Below are 18,597 nucleotides of genomic sequence, written 5' to 3'. Positions count from 1 at the left end.
AGATAGGAGTCAGACCCCATCTTGTCAGGCTGTTGAGAGCATTTTTCTCAGCAAAAAATGATACGTTTTTGCCTCTACTTGTTGCTTCTCTATGGAAAAAAAAAAAAAAACCATTGTTTTAACAGGATAGTTTGTTCCGTTGCAAGCTGTAGGGTGGACCTACCAGGGAAGGAAACTGTCAGGGCTTTGGTGAGAAAGTGCCCCGAGTCTTCTCGAGGAGATGGAGTGTAGAAAAGCGCCATTCTTTTTATTTAAATATCCTAAATATATCACGAAGGAACATACACTGCACTTTAATGGTAAAAAGATACAAGTTTATAACATCTTATAAAAACTACCATTTAAAAGTGATCTTGTTCATTTGATAGTCCCCTCCCCCATAGCAAAATAAGTATATTTAAAAAAAAAGTGGAGCATGGTAGGAGGGGAATTGAAGATAAAAGCCCAGGGCCACAGCAGGGGCAGAAGGAACCCGGGGAGAGGGCTGAGCTGTGGTGGGATTCCACCCATCTAACCCTCCATGTCAAGCCATGGAGCACAATCAGTAGCTGAGTGATGGATGGAAAGGACAGGAGCCACCCAGGGACTGGTGTCACTCTCCCCACCCAACCCCACATTCACATCTGGATCTCTGGGCCCCTGCCCGCTCGTCATTCCCCTTTCCACACACACCTGAGACATCTGTCCAGTGCTGACACAACACCCCGGGAGCCTCTGCGGCGCTGCGGTTCCTGGGCCCTTGGGTGTCCTATTACTCTTCACCCCACAGCCTGTCCTCCACCACTGCCAGCCTCTGGGCTTCTCACACCCAGGCCTTGGCAGTGTGGTGCTGGCTGGGCCATCTGTACACACATCCTGAAGTTCTCTCCCTCACAGCTTCTACTCAGGCAGAAGTCATGGTCTGCAGGGCCTGCTCTGGCCCAGTGCATACATCCATACACGGAGAAGCCTGGGTCAGTCTTCTACCCCTCCCCACAGATCATCTTCTAGTAGTAGGGAAGGATCCCATTTCCAGAAACATTTTTGGGAGGATTTCTTTCTCAGTGTATCCTTTCCCAGAGTTGAATGACAGAAAAATCTCAGCCCAGCAGAACCCTCTGATGCGAAATGGTCTGCCTTCCGTGCGCAAACATGCCCAGGGGCCACAGGTTCTAGAGCATGTCCAACAGTAGGGACAGCGCGACGCTAGAGCACATGGCAGGGAACACTTCTGACCTCACCCAAGGCTCTCAGGTGCGTCAGAGTTAAGTTGAAGGTCGAAACATTTCCCCTTCTTTTTCCCTGAAGTATTTCAACCCAAGAGGTATGATGTACCGTCCCTCAACACACTGGAAGAGAGAGGCCATAGTCAAAAGTATGTTGCTGCCTGGCCCTCTTTGCTAGGCAAGAACTTCTTGGAGGCTGGGCTGCCATCTCTGACTCCTACCCATAGCTCAGGTCAATCTCCACGATTGCCCCTGAAGTAGGTCCCCTGGCGTGGGGCAGTGCTCAATGGAATTCCACAACCTCCCTAAGGATCCTTTCTTTAGCAGGAAGGGAGTTATTTCACTTTAGAAAATACATATCCATAAGCCCTGGCTTAGAAACACTCTAAGCAGTACTGTTCAATCAATCTAAAAACAACAACGACAAAAACCCAAAAAAATCCTTCTGGAACAAACCCCCTCGGTTCCCTTGTTCTCAGCAACCTCTGGGAGGCAGGCACCCTTCAGGTCTGGGCGGGGAGGCTGCTCTATGCTTTCTATCCTCTAAGTTGGTGGCCGAATAAATTTGGCTCTATAATTTTCATCCCTTCCAAGCAAATACACCAAGCACCCACAAATCAGACAAAGACACACACCTCATCACTTTCTCAGGGGTAGACAAGATGGGGTTCAGAACAGAATAAGGTCAAGAATAAAACAGACATTAGGGTCCTTCCTCTGCAGCATCCTCTACCTTGTTGGATAGGGATGCCTATCAGGGAGGAAGCCAAGTTCGTGTTCTTTGGGACTGAAGAGCAGACTTCCGCCTCCACTACTTGACTCGCCACAGGACTTGGGCAGCAAGGGGCTCTATCACAGGCCACACCAGGGCCACCACAGGCGTCTCTAACAGTTGTTGGCAAACCGCACTATCCTTAGCTGTTCTAGGACGGCACAAGGGGACAGTCCACTTTGACACCCACAACTCTGCTCAACTGCTGCCTGGTTTCTGGAGTCCAGGACAGTGAGGTAGCCACAGCCATAACCAAGACCAACTGCCCAGACGAAAGGGCTGCATGGGCCACCCCACCCAAGTTTCCTCCAAAAGGCACTTGAGCTGACCCCATCAGGCACTGGCGTTGCACAACACTGCTCTTATGAGGAGAGAAAAAGGGATGCCCACTCTTCTTGTCAGCTCACATCTGCTCTTCCAGCCTCTCCTTCTGTCCACACAGTGTATAACAAGTCCAAGTAAGCTTAGCTGCCAGTCCTGGTCCTATTTTCTTTCAAACAGGAAGTAAGATGCAGGGCTGTGGAACACCAAAGGTCTATGGTAACAAAAAACGGCTGAGCCAGCCACAGTCCTTACTTTGCATCTCCAGATTACCTGTGTCCCCTGTTTACCTGCTGTAATTGCTTTTGGATAAACAAAAACAAGAGCAGAACAAACAAATCCCCCCCTCAGTCCTTTTCACTTCAGCTGCCAGTTCCAGTCCAAGATTGTGGGAACATTTCAGTCTTGGTCCTGTACCTTTCAGTCCCCACTACGACCTCAGGTAAGGGTCCAGGGACCAGCTCGCCTGCCCAGGAATGCTGCAGAAACTCCCGAGAGTCGCACAGTCTCAGACTATTTACAGAGCTGAGGCTCTGGAGCTGCTGTCCTCCGATGGTCTCATCTGCTCACCTGGGGCCACTCCTCTAGGAAGGGGACAGGTTCAGAGGGAGTGGTGGTAGGGCCATCAGAGCAGAGGGGTGTGCTCTTCGGTGGGCCCCCGTGCCTATAGAGAAAACTGCCCATCAGACGTCTTGGACTGGCATCCTTGGCACATCCGCTTGTGTCTGAGTAGTCGGTCTGTCCGAGAAAAACACTGTGAAGAGAGAGGATTAAGTTCCAAGAGGAATTCAGTCTCCTGTTAGGAGGTCCCTTCCTTGCAGAGAAGGCATATGCTATGTTCTTGCTCCCTCAGTAGCTGTAGAGCAGGAGAGCACAGTGATTAGGACACTGATGTCGCTGGGTACGGTGGTGGTACATTCTTTTTATCTCAGAACTCAGGACACAGAGAGGCAGGTAGATCTCTGTTGAGTTCGAGGCTAGCCTGGTCTACATAGTGAGTTATAGGACAGTCAGGACTATGTAGACAAACCCTGTCTCAAACAACAAAAAGAACCAAATGTTGGTTCTAGTGGCTAGGGATGCAGCTTGGCTGGTGGAGTGCTTGCCTGGTACACAGAAAGCCCTGGATTTGGAGCTGGAGAGATGGCTCAAAGGTTAAGAGCACTGACTGCTCTTCCGGACGTCCTGAGTTCAATTCCCAGCAACTACATGGTGGCTCACAACCACCTATAATAAGATCTGGTGCCCTCTTCTGGCCTGCAGGCATACATGTATACATCGTGCACATAATAAATAAATAAATAGTAAATTAAAAAAAAAACAAAAAAAAACCAAGGTGGAAAACTCCAAGGTAAAAAAGAGAACCAAGTTTAAAAAAAAAAAAAAAGAAAGAAAAGAAAGCCCTGGATTTGATCCTTGGTGCCTTGGAAACTGAGCGTGGTGGTGCAGGCCTTTGATCAAAGGCAGGAAGATCAGACATACAAGGTCATCCTTGGTTATATAGAAAGCTGGAGAAAGCTGGAAGCCACTGTGGACTACCTAAGACCCTATCTTAAAAAAAAAAAAAAAGGGAGGTAGGAGGATGAGGAGATGGCTCAGCAGGTTAAGGCCCTTGTTGCCAAGTCTGATGACCGGAGTTTGATCTCTAGAACCAACATAACAGCAGGAGGTCTCTGACCTCCACACCTGTCCTGTACTATGTACACACAATGACATAAGTCAACAACAAGAAGCCAGTGCTGGGGAGAGGGCCTGACTCAGACTGGAACGCTGGTTCTGTCATTTAGTCATGTGACAATGGGCAAATCACCCAACAGCCCTGAAGGAACAGGAGAAAAGCACAACACAGCATGGCTGCTCCACTCGTCAAATATTTAGCGCTTATCCTGTCGGACTTGGCACAGCACAGCTTCTCATCGCGCCCAAGCACAGGGTGGAAAACATGTTTCTTGGAGATAGGCCTAGAACTTGTGGTCTTCTTGTCTGGCTTCTCCGAGTGCGGGGATTACAGTGTCCCTCACTGGGTCGCAGTCTAGTGTTTTGGTTTTGTGACACTGTGCACTTTCTATGGGCAGCAGAGGGTGCTCTTGGACATGGGTCAGGTTCCATGCCGTCACCACCAGTGCAGCTCTCACCCTAGCATTCAGAAGACTGGGAGTGTGGACCTTAGTGTAAGACTGAGCAGAGCATCTAGGAGATGTTGGTCACTGTCACTCTCATCTCCTGTCACTGGACCCCCCAGGGCAGAGGTGACGTCGCTCCTCCGCACTGCAGTGCTGAGATTGGACCAAATATCAGCCCTGCTCTCACCTGCTGCACGGGGAGAGTTAACTTCCCTGAACTTCAGTTTCTCCATTATGTGAAATGAGGACAACACAGCTACCCTAAGGAGATAACAAGATAAAAACACGTCCAGCACTCAAATTCTACGTCAAGTTTGTTCTCATAGTACCTGGCATAGATCAGGAATTCAAGAAATGGTATTATCAGGCGGATCTATGAGTTTGAGGCCAGCCTGGTCTACACAGTGAGTTCCAGGACAGCTAGAGCTATATCGTGAGACCCTGTCTCAGGTAAAACAAAAGAAAACAAAAAAACCCCAAACCAAACCAAACCAAAATAAATGATATTATGATATTCTAACAAGTACTCTCTATGATTAGCCCCATAAGGCCTGAGATGTGCCTTATTCTGAGATGCTAACTGTACTGTGGAAGCCTCTCGGTAAGCCAGGAAGGGACTGGCCTTAAGGAAAATTTCTGTGTGCTGCTATTCCAGGGACGACAGGCAAACCTTACCTGATGACATCGTTCACACTGGTAAGGCTTCTCACCACTATGCACACGCTTGTGGCGTTCAAGATGGTACTTCTGGATGAAACGCATATCACATACATCACACTCAAATGGTTTCTCACCTGGCCCAGAGGTTAAAAAAAAAAGTGAGACCCAAGAAAAGTTTATGATAGGGACCATACATTCATAAACGTAAGATTGCTGGTCTCAGTGACAGCAAACATGGAGCCATGCAAACCCTCCCCATCATTAGCTTCCATATCTAATGCCCTCCTGGGAAACAAACCCAGCTGGAACATGACTTACAGGCTGTCCCCCATCTGAATGCAAGCTTGAGTACAGGCAAGAGACTTACCAGTGTGGATCAGGATGTGCCTCTTGAGGTGGTAACTGCTCCTAAAAGCTCCAAAGCAGTGCTCACAAATAAAATTTTTGGGGATCTTTACTTGGAAAGAGCCATTTTGTTCCACTACCACCACCTGGGGGCAACAATCAGGCATGTCATAGAGGTTTCTGTCTGCCCTCCAGAGGTCCAGTTCCAGCTGCTGGACAAAGACTCTGTCTGCTACTGTGAAAGGTGATGTCTCCTGTCATATCCCTTACTTAAGCTAAGAGTCAGGAAGGGAAGGAGAAGGGCTGGGTGAACCAGCTTCTAGCCACAGCTAGCATGCAGTGGTAGGGTTGGCCTGCCCTGCTCCAAGAGCACACTCCCCACCTGTACCACAATGGTCAGCAAGGGGAGACAGCAACTGTCAGCGTGGCCTTGGGTAAAATCACGGCCCAAACTCAGTAGGGAAAATGTGAGCCACAGTGATGAGGAAAGGAGCTGACTCCATTACCAAACGACATGAGTCTGGGTTGACCCCATTACCTGCCTTTTTAACAGTCTTTTTTGAATGAGAGGACTCAGCCAAGCTGTCATCGTCTTTGCGGCTCCGGGATTTATCAGTGTCTTTTCGGTGGCCCTTTGAAGACAAACCAAATCTAAATTTACAGTCCATCTCAGAACACAAGATGAGAAACCAAATGCTGTTTCTTGCCAAATAGTTTATAAAGGAGAGTACACCACCTGCTTCCTCTCCACAATCCACTTCCTCTTCGTCTTTCCTGGTTTAGGAGTTTGTAGGTACAAGCGTTCCAAACACCCACACTCATTCTTGCCCACCTGGGGCCCAGATCCCCACTTCTTCTAAACAGAAGCACCAAAACAAAGCAGACAGGAACCACAGCTTGGTGCCTCCTGGCAGAGAGCTCAGGCTGCCCGACCCCCAAGCACCACAAAGGACTCAAGTGCTGTACCTGACTCGAGCACCTCAGCACATCAGGGCTACCTGCCCGCTCGCCATTTTCGGCCTGCTTGCTGGCAATCTGGCTTAGCATCATCTTCTTGCTGGCTGCAGTGGGAACCAAACTCACACCCGCTAGGCCTTCACAAGCCAGAAGACTTGCCTAAGTCGAAAGGAGATGAGGTGTCAGGTCACCTGGCAGGGCTGGACAAAAACAGGCTGCTATCCTGAACACATCTACTGTCTACACCCAGCAACGTACTGCTTCTCTGCACAGAACAACCCCTCACTGTCAAGCCCTGTTTCCTTCAAATCCTGTCTTACCGAGAACTACTGCCCCCTTTGCATCCTGTAGCGATGAAACACAGATCAAGTTAATAATCACACAGCATCAACACTTGTGGTTACTGTACCAAATAGTATGTGTGGCTACATATTACCTAAGGCATCCTCAGCTTTTAACTACAGGAATGAGGTCTGACTGATCGACCCATTGAAACTGGAGATTACTAGCAATGTCTTCCGAATTCTTTTATTTTTGTGTGTGTGCGCTATGTCAGCAACATAGTGGAGATCAGTAGGAAGCCAGTTCTCCAGGGATCTAATTGATTGTCAGGTTGACAGCTGAATCATCTTGACACCCTCTTTTTTTTTTTTTTTATTTTCGAGACAGGGTTTCTCTGTAGTTTTTTGATGCCTGTCCTGGAACTAGCTCTTGTAGACCAGGCTGGCCTCGAACTCACAGAGAACTCCAAAGTGCTGGGATTAAAGGCGCAAATTGTCCGGCTCTTTTTTTTTTTTTTTTTTTTTGGTTTTCTGAGACAGGGCTTCTCTATAGCTTTGGAACCTGCCCTGAACTCTCTCTGTAGATCCGCCCGTCTCTGCCTCCTGAGTGCTGGGATTAAAGGTGCAAATCACCACAGCCTGGCTCCCTCTTCTATTTTTTAAAGATTTTATTACTATTTTTTTTTATATTGTGCGTATGTGCCACATGTGGGCAGGTGCCCAAGGAGACCAGAAGGGGATATCCGATCCCTGCAGTTGAAGTGAGCTGAGCTGGCTGATGTGGGTGCTAGGTCCTGAATTTGGGTTCTGGAAGAACAGGAAGTGCTCTTAACCACTAAGCAATGTGGCCACCAATAGTGCTCACATTCAAAGCCAATTTCAGATGGTCAGACCTCGCTGGTGCCAAGTACATTTTCTATCAGGTTATTTCTCACTTTAGATTTTTAAATTTCCTAAGTGCTATCACTTATAGCACTTGATTCTGGAGTTGAATATACAGATTCTTTGACCACTTAGGCTATTTATTTACTCATTCATTTATCTATTTATTTTGTCTTTTCTAGAGAGTTCCTCTGTGTAGCCCTGGCTGTCCAGGACCCAAAAACTCGGAGACCTGCCTACTTTTATCTCCCTAGTGCTGGGAAAAGGCGTGCACCACACCTATCCCACCCTGCGTATCCCCTCTGCCTTATTTAGGCCTCTTATATGTATACACTACATAAAGTTTTTGCTTGTTTGCTTGTTTTTTGAAGCAGGGTTTCTCTGCGTAGCTTTGAAGCCTATCCTTGAACTTGCTCTCACTCTGTAGACCAGGTTGGCCTTGAACTCACAGAGCCTGCCTCTGCCACCCCAGTGCTGGGATTTAAGGCGTGGGTGCTGCCACTGCCTGGAATGCTACATAAAGTTTAAAAAAGTTAATTAAACAGGGGTGCTTTGAGAAATAACCCCTTATTCTAACACAACGGTTCTTGAACTGGCTTTATTGAACTAGTACTCCAGAATGCATACTTTTCCTACTTAGAAAGTTAATCCCAAGTTAAAAATCTTTGCTCTGCTGTTTGGGTTGTGTAATTCTGGGAAAGTCTCTCTACCTGAAGCTTTGCTTCCTTCAAATGTGAAATGCCTGTCAGAATGCCTGCCCTCACAGGGCCAAGGAGAACGAAACTGATGTAAAATGCTTAGCAGAACGGTAAACACCATGCTGGGGAGTAAGACAGACAGAGGCTCTACTCTGCCGAGGGGGGAGAGAGCTGTGCACACTGCAGCACCTGGAAGCAAGCCAATCCCACTACACTCAGGCTGCCATCCTGGTGTGACTGGTACAGGAGCTGTCCTCAGAGAACACTCAAAGCAGCAGAAGCAGCATGTTTCCCTCAGAAGACTACAGCAGATCCTCTGGCCATCTTGTCCTTCCAATCCATCTGCCCCCTTCACAGGGACAACTACCTTCTGCAAGACATTACTCTGCTGTTTAACATTCTTTAGGGAGTTCACACTCCCTAGAGAATAACACCTAATTCTTTAGGAAGGCACAAAAAGCCCTTGGGCCACACTCTGCTGACTTCTCCAGAAAACAACCCCCACAATCATTATTTACCCTTTCTCCCTAATGATGCCCCATTTAATCCTCTGGCCCCCTACCTACCCTCATCACATTTTCCCAGGCCTCTAAGCTTCTGCCCACAGGCCCTCTGTCTGAATGCCCTTCTCTGTTCATTCATCTAGCAGAACCCTATGCATCCGTCAAGTTTCTCTGTCTTCTCTCCATCCAGGCAGAAGTACCACTTTGCAGTAGCATCCCTCTATCCTTGCAAACTCCTTTAGTCAACAGATGCAGATGCTCTACTACCAGCCAGTCATTACTACAGCAAGGCACTGTGAACATAAAAATAAATAATAGACTGTCTTTCCATTCCTCCCCCTCCCCCCAACTAGCCTGGAAGCTTACTGGGGACAAGGACAATCTTATTCATCTTTGTATTCCAAGCACAATGCCTCGCATGTAACAGGAGCTCAATAAAATTCCTGCTGAAAAAGAAAAACAAATGAAGCATTCACCAGGCTCTTCACTCCCTCATGCCCAAGTACTCCACAGACCAGAAGTACAGAGTATAAGGTGCTTTGCCCACGGACATCAGTGCCTGTGACATGGTGTATAGCCTACCTCCTTCATTTGACTTGGAAGCTCCCTGAAGGCAGGGAGGCCTGTCTCCTTTCCTTCCTCTAGATCTCCCCCTGGTGCTTAATACAGAGCTCGGCTCACTGGGGATGGTCAACACTGTTGACTAAGGCAGAATTCAAGAGTGACATTGCAAACAGGCTTCCCAGTGAGTGGTCTTGAAGGAGGACGCTAGAGCTTTTTACCTGAGCCATGCTGATTTTTCACTTAATGAACCCAAAAGTTCAGAAGTTCTTTATCCAGCTTTCCTTAAGACACGGTAGTTTGAAGAACTGTCACCAAATCACAGTAATGGCTCCTTCCTGTTCTTTCAGTTCAGTTGCCATAATGAACTGCCTTTGTCCTCTCAAAGAATTTAGTGTCCTCCAAAGGGAAAACAGGTGTTGCAAAAATCCGAGATCTGTGGCTTCTGCCTATTGTCTGAAGAAATGAGAGTCTATCAGTCTTGGTTTCCCAGTTGAATTTTCTTGGTGAAGCTCTAGGTCTGCTCCGGAAACCTGAAACCAGAAAGGGAGACGAGGCCGTTAAGAGCAACATCCTCAGGCCATAAGCTCGCTCAACTTATTTTGCTGGGCGCTCTGAAGCTCGAAAGGAGGACATGAGTCAAGAGCTTGCTTTCTGGGTCAGTAGAAGAAACTGGTCTCCTGGGCCAGGAAGAGCAGCCAACAGGAGTAAAAGGAAATTGGGTCTTCAGGAGAGACACTGCCAACAGAGTAAGGGCTCGGATTTGGCATCTTAGGAACGGAAGAAGGGGGCGGAGGCCCTCTGGGGCTTTTGTGCAGAGTGGGCCGGCCTGCAAAGCAGGCACTCCGCAGACGCTGGCAGAGCGTGGTGGAGAGAAGCTCGGGGGCCACCGCTGAGCGCCGGGGCGCCTGCTGGACACTGACGGGCAGTGCCCACACGTGAGCGCTACTCCGAGTCCGCGCGAAGGTACGTAAATCCGCCGCGGAGGTGGAGGGCCGGCACGCTCTCTGCAAGCAGCCGCAGCGCGGGGACCGGAGTAGAGCATCGCGCGACCTGCGTGCTCGTGCCCGCGTCCTCTCCCAGCGAGCCCCCTCACCCCGGCGGGGGAGCGGGGCGGGGCGGGGGCGACAGCGGCCCTCCCCTCGCGGCCCCCTCCCTCCTCCTTCCCTCCTCCGCCCCGCTCCCCTCCCCCTTCGCGCGCGGCGCCCCACGGCCTGCGAGCTGCTGAGGAGCCGCCGTCTGCCTGCTCGACGCTGCCTCCCCGCGGCGCGCGCCTACCTGCCCGGCGTGGCCTCCCGCCGTCTCCTCCGCCGCGCGGCGCCTCCTCCAGGCCCTAAGCACCCGGTGCCAAGCTCGCGGCCGCCGCTGCCCGCGCCGGGACCGAGGCAAGTTTACAAACACCAACCCGGGGCCCGTTTCCCCGGAAGCACTTCTCCCTCCCCCTCGTCTTCTCTGCCAAGCGGCCACATCCACTTCCGGGCTCGGGAGCCTGGTCAGGAGGGGCCCGCCAGAGAGGGGTGAGGCTGGGGACGCGCAAAGTGCTGCAGCTGGCGAGTGGGAGGGGTGGCGATCGGCAGGACCGGAGGAGGATCGTGCGAAGGGGTGCGCGTGCGCCCTGGCGCGCAGGCGCCTTGGTCGCCATCTTGATTGAGGGCAGACGCCAGGCTCGCTCCTGGAGTCTTTAGGGGCTGAGTATTCTTTGAGAAGGTTCGCTAAGTGAGCTGGTTGACTCCCGGAAAAACTCCATCTGTCTCCTGTTGCTCCTATGTCCGGAGCCCCAAGTAGACGCTAGAACAGTTCGTACCCCTAATCTTTTCATTTATCTTGGTCAGGTTTGTATTTTCGGGCTTGTTATCCCGCGCAGTCCTGCAGACTGAGGTCAGCTGGGAGTAGAGTTAAATCATTGCGCCGTCCTTCGGTACACTCTAAACCACAATCTCTTATTTGAGTATGAGTCTCGGAGATGTTCCCGAAGTACCCAAGGCAGTCCTGCTCCCCTCCCGCAACGTTGTGCCAGGAGCCAGACTCGTTAGTTTCTCTTCTCCCTGTTCTAGGTGATCTAACCCAGGTTTCCTTGCAGGAAAAGGCCTTCTTTTTTCCTTCGGTGGACTAGTCTTGTTGCAGACTTGGACATGCACGTTGCTCCCTGGGTCAGGCTGCATTTGAAAGGGGAAGATTGGAGCCATCCTCGAGCACCTTAGCATTAGAGAGGGGTCCTGTTAAAAGATGGAATACTCGAAGTGCACACTTAGCAGAAGGACACGGGAATTCCACTTACGTTCTACTTTCTATTCTAGCTGCCGTCTGGTGAGTGTAGGAGACTTCAAGGCACTACCGAAGAAAAAAGTCTATAATGAAAAAAGATAAGGCTTCCTAACTATAGACTTGCACATTTTAGACCATTCAAATAATTTACACGATCCTCTTAGGATCATCCTAAAATTGACATACAACGGAGAGAAATGGCACCAGGAATGTTTTTATTATTGCTTTTTCGTTTTGTTCTGTGTTTTGTTTGTTTGTTTTTGAGAGGGTTTCTCTGTAGCTTTGGTGCCTGTCCTGGAACTTGCTCTGTAGACCAGGCTAGCCCAGAACTCACAGAGAGATCCACCTGTCTCTGCCTCCCGAGCGCTGGGATTAAAGGTGTGCGTCACCACCCCCGGCTTAAAGTTTTATTTTTATGTGTGTATGGGTGTTTTGCCTGCATGTGTATCTGTGTAGCACTTGAGTGCCTGGTGTCCTTAGAGGCCAGAAGAGGGCGTAGGTATTCACCTAGAAATTGGCGCCAGAGACACTTAGGGCTAAGACTGTTGGGATTTACCCTGTGGGTGTTGTGAACTGAACCTGGGTCTTCTGGAAGAACAGCGAGTGCTCTAAACTGCTGAGCCATCTCTCCAGTCCCTGTCATTGTATTTTTGGTGCTGAGGACAGATGGAATGCATTTGGCACGCGTGGCCTGGCGTATGCTAGACACCCAGCTACTGCGCTCTCTCTACTATTCCACTGCTGCCTAAGTCTTACCATTTGGTGAACTCTACCGTGAGACACTTTTTCTGAGGTCAGACAAATATTTTTTCACCCAGTTCATGTTTTTTTTTTTTATTACTTATAATGTGCCATACAGTATATTTTACTTTCTGTTTTTGTTTGAGATAGGACCTCATTCTGTAGCTCAAGCTGGTTTCCGAGTCTTCCAAGTTCCTCTTGCTTGGCTACAAACCCAGCAGATAGTGTATATTTGACATCTGAGTGAGTTCATATTTAAGTGCTTCACCGGGCGGTGGTGGCGCACGCCTTTAATCCCAGCACTCAGAGACAGGCAGATCTTTGTGAGTTTGAGGCCAGCATGGGCTACAAAGCGAGTTCCAGGACAGGCTCAAAAGTACAGAGAAACCATATCTTGTAAAAAAAAAACAAAAAAAAAAAACAAAAAAACAAACAAAAAACAAAAAAACAACAACAAAAAAATAAGAACAGAACAAAACAAAACACAAACATACCACACAAAATACCTGGAGATCAGGAATTTGGGATTATCCTCTGAAGCATAGTTCATATGCCTTGGCTGCATAATACCTTGTCAGGCGATGGTGGTGCAGACTTTGAACTCACAGAGATCTGCCTGCCCTTGCCTCTCAAGTGCTGGAATTAAAGATGTGTGCTACCACTGTCCAGCCAGAGGTCAACTTTGGAGAGTCAGTTCTCCCCTTCTACTGTGTGGGTTCAGGGATGGAGAAACGCAGTTCACCAGGCTTGAGAGCAAGGGCCCTTGCCTACTGTGCCATTTCAAAGGCCCCAGTTTGTTAACTTTCTAACAATAAGCCTAGTTAAAAGAATTTCTGGAGGTAGCTAATTGTCCAGATCCTTTTGCCCTCAGGCAGGACTCCTCTGGTACAGCATCCCTACCTCAGCTCTGTGCTTCACTGTGTCACTTAAGCAAACAGCGCTGTGATGATCCCGAGTGTGTATCCCCCACCTCACTACCTGAAGTCTGGACTGGCCAGTTGTTCAGACTGCACAGTCCTGGGTTTTGTGTTTTGTTTTGGAGTGAGCGCCCACTCCTTTATGTGAGTTTGCCTTTAGTCTGCATGATGGGCTCCTTTGCTGGCTTCTAGCTGGAACCCACAGGATAAGCACAGTCCCTGGGGCAGTGCCAGCCAAGCAGCAGAAGTAGACAGTCTGTGTTTGCTGAACAAGCTAAACCCATTCTCTTGAGAGCCAGTATGGTTGCATAATAGACACAAGCTGTGTAGTTCCCTTTGCCGCCCCTTAGACCTTTGATGATAGTGAAGAGGTCGGGCTGTGGTGGCGCATGCCTTTAATTCCAGTACTCCCCAGTACTCCGAGCCTTCTCTACTAGAGCTAGTTCCAGGACAGCTAGGGTTGTTACACAGAGAGCCCTGTCTCGAAAAACCAAAAAAAAAAAAAAAAATTGGGAAACAGAATGATGTACAAGGACGTTCCTTGAGCCTGGCAATGTCTATACTTGAGAAAATTTTGGAAGTTTTTTTTTTTGTGTGTGGTGATGGGCCTATCACAGAACTACTACAGCCCCTCCTCAACCATTTTTATTATTATCATCATTTTTTTTTTGACAGTGTCTTTCACCATGCAGCCGAGTCTGGCCTTGAACTCACAGAGATCTGTAAAGGTGTGCACTACCATACTCAGCCCCTTCTCAACCTTTTCTTGTTTTAAAGTAACTTTTATTTTAGTGGTATAAGATGAGATTGTTGTATAATTTTTTTTTTTTAATTTGGGAGCACCGTTGTGATGGTTGGCTTTGTCAACCTGACATAACCTGGAAATACTGGACTCTCCTCTGAGGAACTGTAGAAATCACATTGACCTTTGAACATGTCTATGAGGTGTTAACCTTGATTGTTAATTGATACAGAAAGACCCAGTTTTTTTTTATTTTTTTAAGATTTATTTATTTATTATGTGTACAGCATTCTGTCTGGATGTTTGCCTACAGGCCAGAAAAGGGAGCCAGATCTCATTATAGATGGTTGTGAGCCATCATGTGGTTGCTGGGAATTGAACTCAGGACCTCTGGAAGAGCAGCCTGTACTCTTAACCACTGAACCATCTCTCCAGCCCCCGAAAGACCCAGTCTTCCCTGATTTGGGGACCCTGGACTGTTAAGAGATAGATGAGGTCTAGTTGAGTACTGAGCATGAAGGTTGAGGGGTATGTTCATTTCTGTCTGCTGTTTCCTGCATGTGTGTATGTGCACACACGCATGTAGTGCCTGAGGAGGCCAGAAGAGGGCGACTGTAATTGCTGTCAATTTAGTGCTTAGGTGCTAGGAATTGAACCCTAGCCCCTGTGTTCTATCCCCAGTACTGCACATGAAGCAAAGCAAAGCTGAACACAGGACTATGCACCTATGCTCACAATGCTGAGACAGGAGGTTTGCTTCAACTCAAGAGTGCTGGGTCAGACAGAGCAGTACAGCAGAACCCTGATTCCTAAGGCAGACAAACCGAAGACCATCTATTCTACTAACACAGGGCAATGCAATTTTGAAGTGTGTCACCACTTCATAGAAACTGACTGATCCATTTATATCAAACTATATTGAGATGTTTATTGTAGTGGGGAATGTGGTGTGCTGGGAGTCACGGTAGGAAACCACTGTAGCACTGAGCTACACACCTCATTTTTGAAAGTGTATGTTGCCGGGTGGTGGTGGTGCATGGCTTTAAACCCAGCACTTGGGACGCAAGGCAGGCAGATCTCTGAGTTCAAGGCCAATCTGGTCTACAGGGCAAGTTCCAGGACAGCTAGAGCTGTTACACAGAGAAGCCCTGTCTTGAAAAAAAAAGTTGTGTGTCATTCTGTTTTGCTGAAGCTAAGGGTCTGGACATTTACTAAGACATTTTAAAAATATAATTCTTTTTTTTTAAATTTTTTTTTATTAAATTATAAAAGTTTCCATTTCAGCCCCTCCTCCCAACATCCTCCCACTCCCCCCACTCCCTCTCCTCCTCCCTCTCCATCCCCTAGAGCAGTCAGGGTTTCCTGCCCTGTGGGAAGTTCAAGTTCCTCCCCCCTCCCTCCAGGTCCAGGAAAGGTGAGAGTCCAAACAGACTGGAGCGCCAAAATCCAGTATATGCAGAGGAAGCAAGTCCCAGTGTCTTTGTCAATGGCTTTTCAAAAAGGCTCTGGGCCAGCCACATTCAGAGAATCTGGTTGGATCACGTCCTCGTTCAGTCCCAGTCCAACAGGCCTTGGTGAACTCTCATTATATCAGTTCCCTTGTATCAGTGGGTGATCGCATCCCTCGCAGTCCTGATTACTTTTTTTATTTTCTTCATCTTTCTGTTCCTCATTTGGACCGTGGAGTGCTCAGTTCGGTGTTCCAATATGGGTCTCCATCTGTATCGCCATCCAAAGCCGGATGAAGGTTTCCTCTGCCCTTGCCTTCTTTGCTCACGTTCTCTTTCCTTCTGCCTCTTTTTTGGACCTAGGGAGCTAGGTCCAGTGTTCCAACGTGGTTCTCCGCCTCCATCTCCATCCATTGCCAGATGAGGGTTCTATGGTGACATGCAAAATATTCATCAGTATGGTTGTGGGCCAAGGCCGGTTCAGGCACCCTCTCCTCTGTCCAGAGAACCATCTGGGGATCTCTCCTTGGACCGGGGATCCCCTTTATAATCAAGTCTCTTGTAAACCCTAAAATGATTCCCTCAGTTGAGGTATATACTTGCCTGATCAACATTTTATTTTTTATTTTTTATTTATTTATTTATTTATTTATTTATTTATTTATTTATTATGTATACAATATTCTGTCTGTGTATGCCTGCAGGCCAGAAGAGGGCACCAGATCCCATTACAGATGGTTGTGAACCACCATATGGTTGCTGGGAATTGAACTCAGGACCTTCGGAAGAGCAGGCAATGCTCTTAACCTCTGAGCCATCTCTCCAGCCCCTGATCAACATTTTAAAAATATAATTCTTAATTCTATTTATTTGCTTAGCGAGTGTGCCTGTGTGCACACACACGTGTCTTCTGTGGCAGGCAGTGGAGCTCAGAGGACAGCAGCTGCAAACCCATCCTTCCCTCCCACCGTTTGCATTCCTGGGATCAAATTCAGGTCATAAGGGTGGCTGACAAGTACCTTTAGCCATCGTACTGGCCCTCCAAGGCAGTTTTCAAAATTATGTTTACCTATTTTGTGTGTATGTATGTGCGTATGCATTCACATGTGCATGCATGCAGAGGTTGAAGGACAACTCCTCTACAAGAGTCAGTTCTCCACGTCTCTCATGTGGGACCCACAACCCAATCCAGGTGACCAGGCTTAGCGGAATTGCATCTTCACTCATCCAGCCATTCTGCTGGTCCAATATTTTCTACATTGGTACGAGGTTTATGAATGTTGACCCTGTCAGACATACAGGTGGTTGTCTTTGCAAAGGTGGAAGACTGGTGTCCTCAGACTGGTGTCCTCGTCCATTGTTGGTGGAACCGTAAAGGGCAACTATTGTGGAAAACAATTTGGCAATTCCTCAAAAGGTTAAACATAGTTAGCATGTGACTCAGCAGTTTTCCCAGCAGGTATATCCTCAGGGGAATTGAAGACACATGTCTGCACAAGAACTTGTACACAAATGTTATGGCAGAAGTGACTGAAACAGTTAGGAACTTATAAATGGCCAAATGAAGTACATAATGTTCCTATAAAGAGTATGAACCGGTCATGGAAAGGAGTGAAATACTGGCTCATGCTGCAGTCTTTAGAACAGTTGCTTCTTTCCCTAAGGAAGCCAGTCACAAACCCCACATAGTGTCTGCTGCTTTTTCAGTGACCTGCATGCCCGGCAAATCTGTAGAAATGGAAAGTGGATTTGTGGGTGCCAGAGGTTTGGGTGGGAGGAACCAGTGACTGCCTATGAGTTTATCCCTGGGATGAGGAAAAGGTTCTAGAGTTAGGCAATGGCATTGCTTGCTCAAGTTTGTGGCTAGACTAAAACCCCTGGATAAAGGGATGAGTTCTGTGGTGTGTAAAATGTATCTCCATAAAGCTGTTATGTTAAAGAACAGCGAGGAAACGCTGTCCATGCTAATATAATATGTACCCGGATTTTGTTTGTGGAGAAAAAGCAGCATGTAGAAGAATGATTATGTGCCTGTTGTGTAAAGAGGGAGAAAATACATTGACATTTGTTAGTATTTGCAGTGAAAACTATGAGACTCAATTCCCTTTTTTAAAATGTGGTTCATGGGCCTCCCTGATCCACTGTGAAGGTCAGCATAGTGCATTTTAAGTATGGAATGTCATGTATGGTAAGTCGTGAAGTAGGGCCCATTTTTGGTTTGTTTTTGTAGTGCTGGGGATGGAACCCACGGTTTTCTATGTAGCAGGCAGTCTCTGATCTCTAGCCCAGTTTGTCCATTTAGTCTCTTGACCTTTGTTCTCCATGTTTGCTGCTGTTGGGGTGGAGGAGGTAGCAGAGTGGCTCTGAGGGACTGACCCTCCATCTCATATCCTGGCTAGTATTCCCAGTACCCCAGACCCAGTGAGTGCTGGCATGAGGCCCTGTGAATACTGATAGTGGATTGAAGGTGGCTCTGTTCCTGATCCACGTGCCCCTCAGTTTTGGTGCTCTCTCCCCCACCATCCTCTGAGCATTCCAAAGATTCAGGTCCCTGAGATGATCTCACTCAGCTCTAGCTGGGTCTTCCCCAAGTGTGGATCTCATCTGGACGGACACATCCAGGAGGTCTCTCTCATATTCACTTTTATTCAGGTTTCTCCCTCTTGCTTCCACATTTGTTATAACTTTTCTGGCCACCCAAGTACAAACTCCACAGTCACCTTTGATTCTTCCATTTCCTTCAACAGCGACTTTGTCAGAATCAGGGTAACCCAGAGAATGACCAAAGCTGGTGTGGCTTCCCCTTACCTATCAACTCTGCATCCAGCTACCAGAAACTGGCCTCTTGAACATCAGTTTTTCCCTCCCTTCCTCCCTCTCTCCTTCTTCCCTCCTTCTCTCTTCCCTCCCTCCTCCTTTCCTCCCTCTGTCCCTCCCTCCCTCTCTCTCAAGTTCTTTGAGACAGAGTTTGCAGAGTTTCTCTATGTAACAGCTTTGGCTATCCTGGAACTTACTTTGTAGACAAGGCTGGCCTCTGCCTCCTAAGTGCTGGGATTAAAGACATAGGTCACCACCACCCAGCCCTCCCTTCCTCCCTCCCTTCCTTCCTTTTTTTCTTTCTTTCTTTTCTTCTCTCTCTCTTTCCTTTATTTCTTCTCCCTCCCAAGAGAGGAGCT

At 48.1% G+C, this 18,597-nt stretch overlaps 2 protein-coding genes across 9 annotated transcripts in view; one reads left to right on the top strand and one right to left on the bottom strand.

Annotated features, from left to right (window-relative positions):
- Positions 1 to 221: 221 nt before the first annotated feature.
- On the bottom strand, positions 222 to 10,723 carry Znf740 (zinc finger protein 740). 4 transcript variants are annotated; one of them, XM_048449631.3, is made up of 8 exons: positions 10,587 to 10,723; positions 9,330 to 9,841; positions 9,114 to 9,190; positions 6,393 to 6,542; positions 5,969 to 6,058; positions 5,449 to 5,572; positions 5,097 to 5,215; positions 222 to 3,052 (listed from the first exon to the last, which is right to left on the bottom strand). In XM_048449631.3, the coding sequence occupies exons 4-8, from the start codon at positions 6,474 to 6,476 to the stop codon at positions 2,963 to 2,965; spliced, it is 507 nt and encodes a 168-aa protein (XP_048305588.1). In that variant the 5' UTR covers positions 6,477 to 6,542; positions 9,114 to 9,190; positions 9,330 to 9,841; positions 10,587 to 10,723; the 3' UTR covers positions 222 to 2,962. The 4 variants fall into 4 exon arrangements, with proteins under 4 accessions (XP_048305588.1, XP_048305585.1, XP_085534776.1 ...); XM_085678651.2 differs by lacking the exon at positions 9,114 to 9,190 and adding an exon at positions 4,609 to 4,682 and having other exon boundaries at positions 2,914 to 3,052; positions 9,530 to 9,841; XM_048449628.3 differs by lacking the exon at positions 9,114 to 9,190.
- Positions 10,142 to 18,597, top strand: part of Csad (cysteine sulfinic acid decarboxylase) — a 22,694-nt gene continuing 14,238 nt past the window's right edge. The window contains exon 1 of one of the 5 annotated variants that reach the window (XM_048449623.3): positions 10,142 to 10,274. The gene's annotated coding sequence lies outside the window, so the exon portion shown is untranslated. The other 4 variants (XM_048449624.3, XM_085678647.2, XM_085678648.2 and 1 more) reach the window with 4 other exon arrangements.

This window comes from Myodes glareolus, chromosome 19 (assembly GCF_982192425.1).
Source record: "Myodes glareolus chromosome 19, mMyoGla1.1, whole genome shotgun sequence".
In the NCBI taxonomy this organism is placed as follows: Eukaryota; Metazoa; Chordata; class Mammalia; order Rodentia; family Cricetidae; genus Myodes; species Myodes glareolus.
Note: the sequence above shows the minus strand (reverse complement) of the source record. Positions and strands in the feature narration are given on the sequence as shown.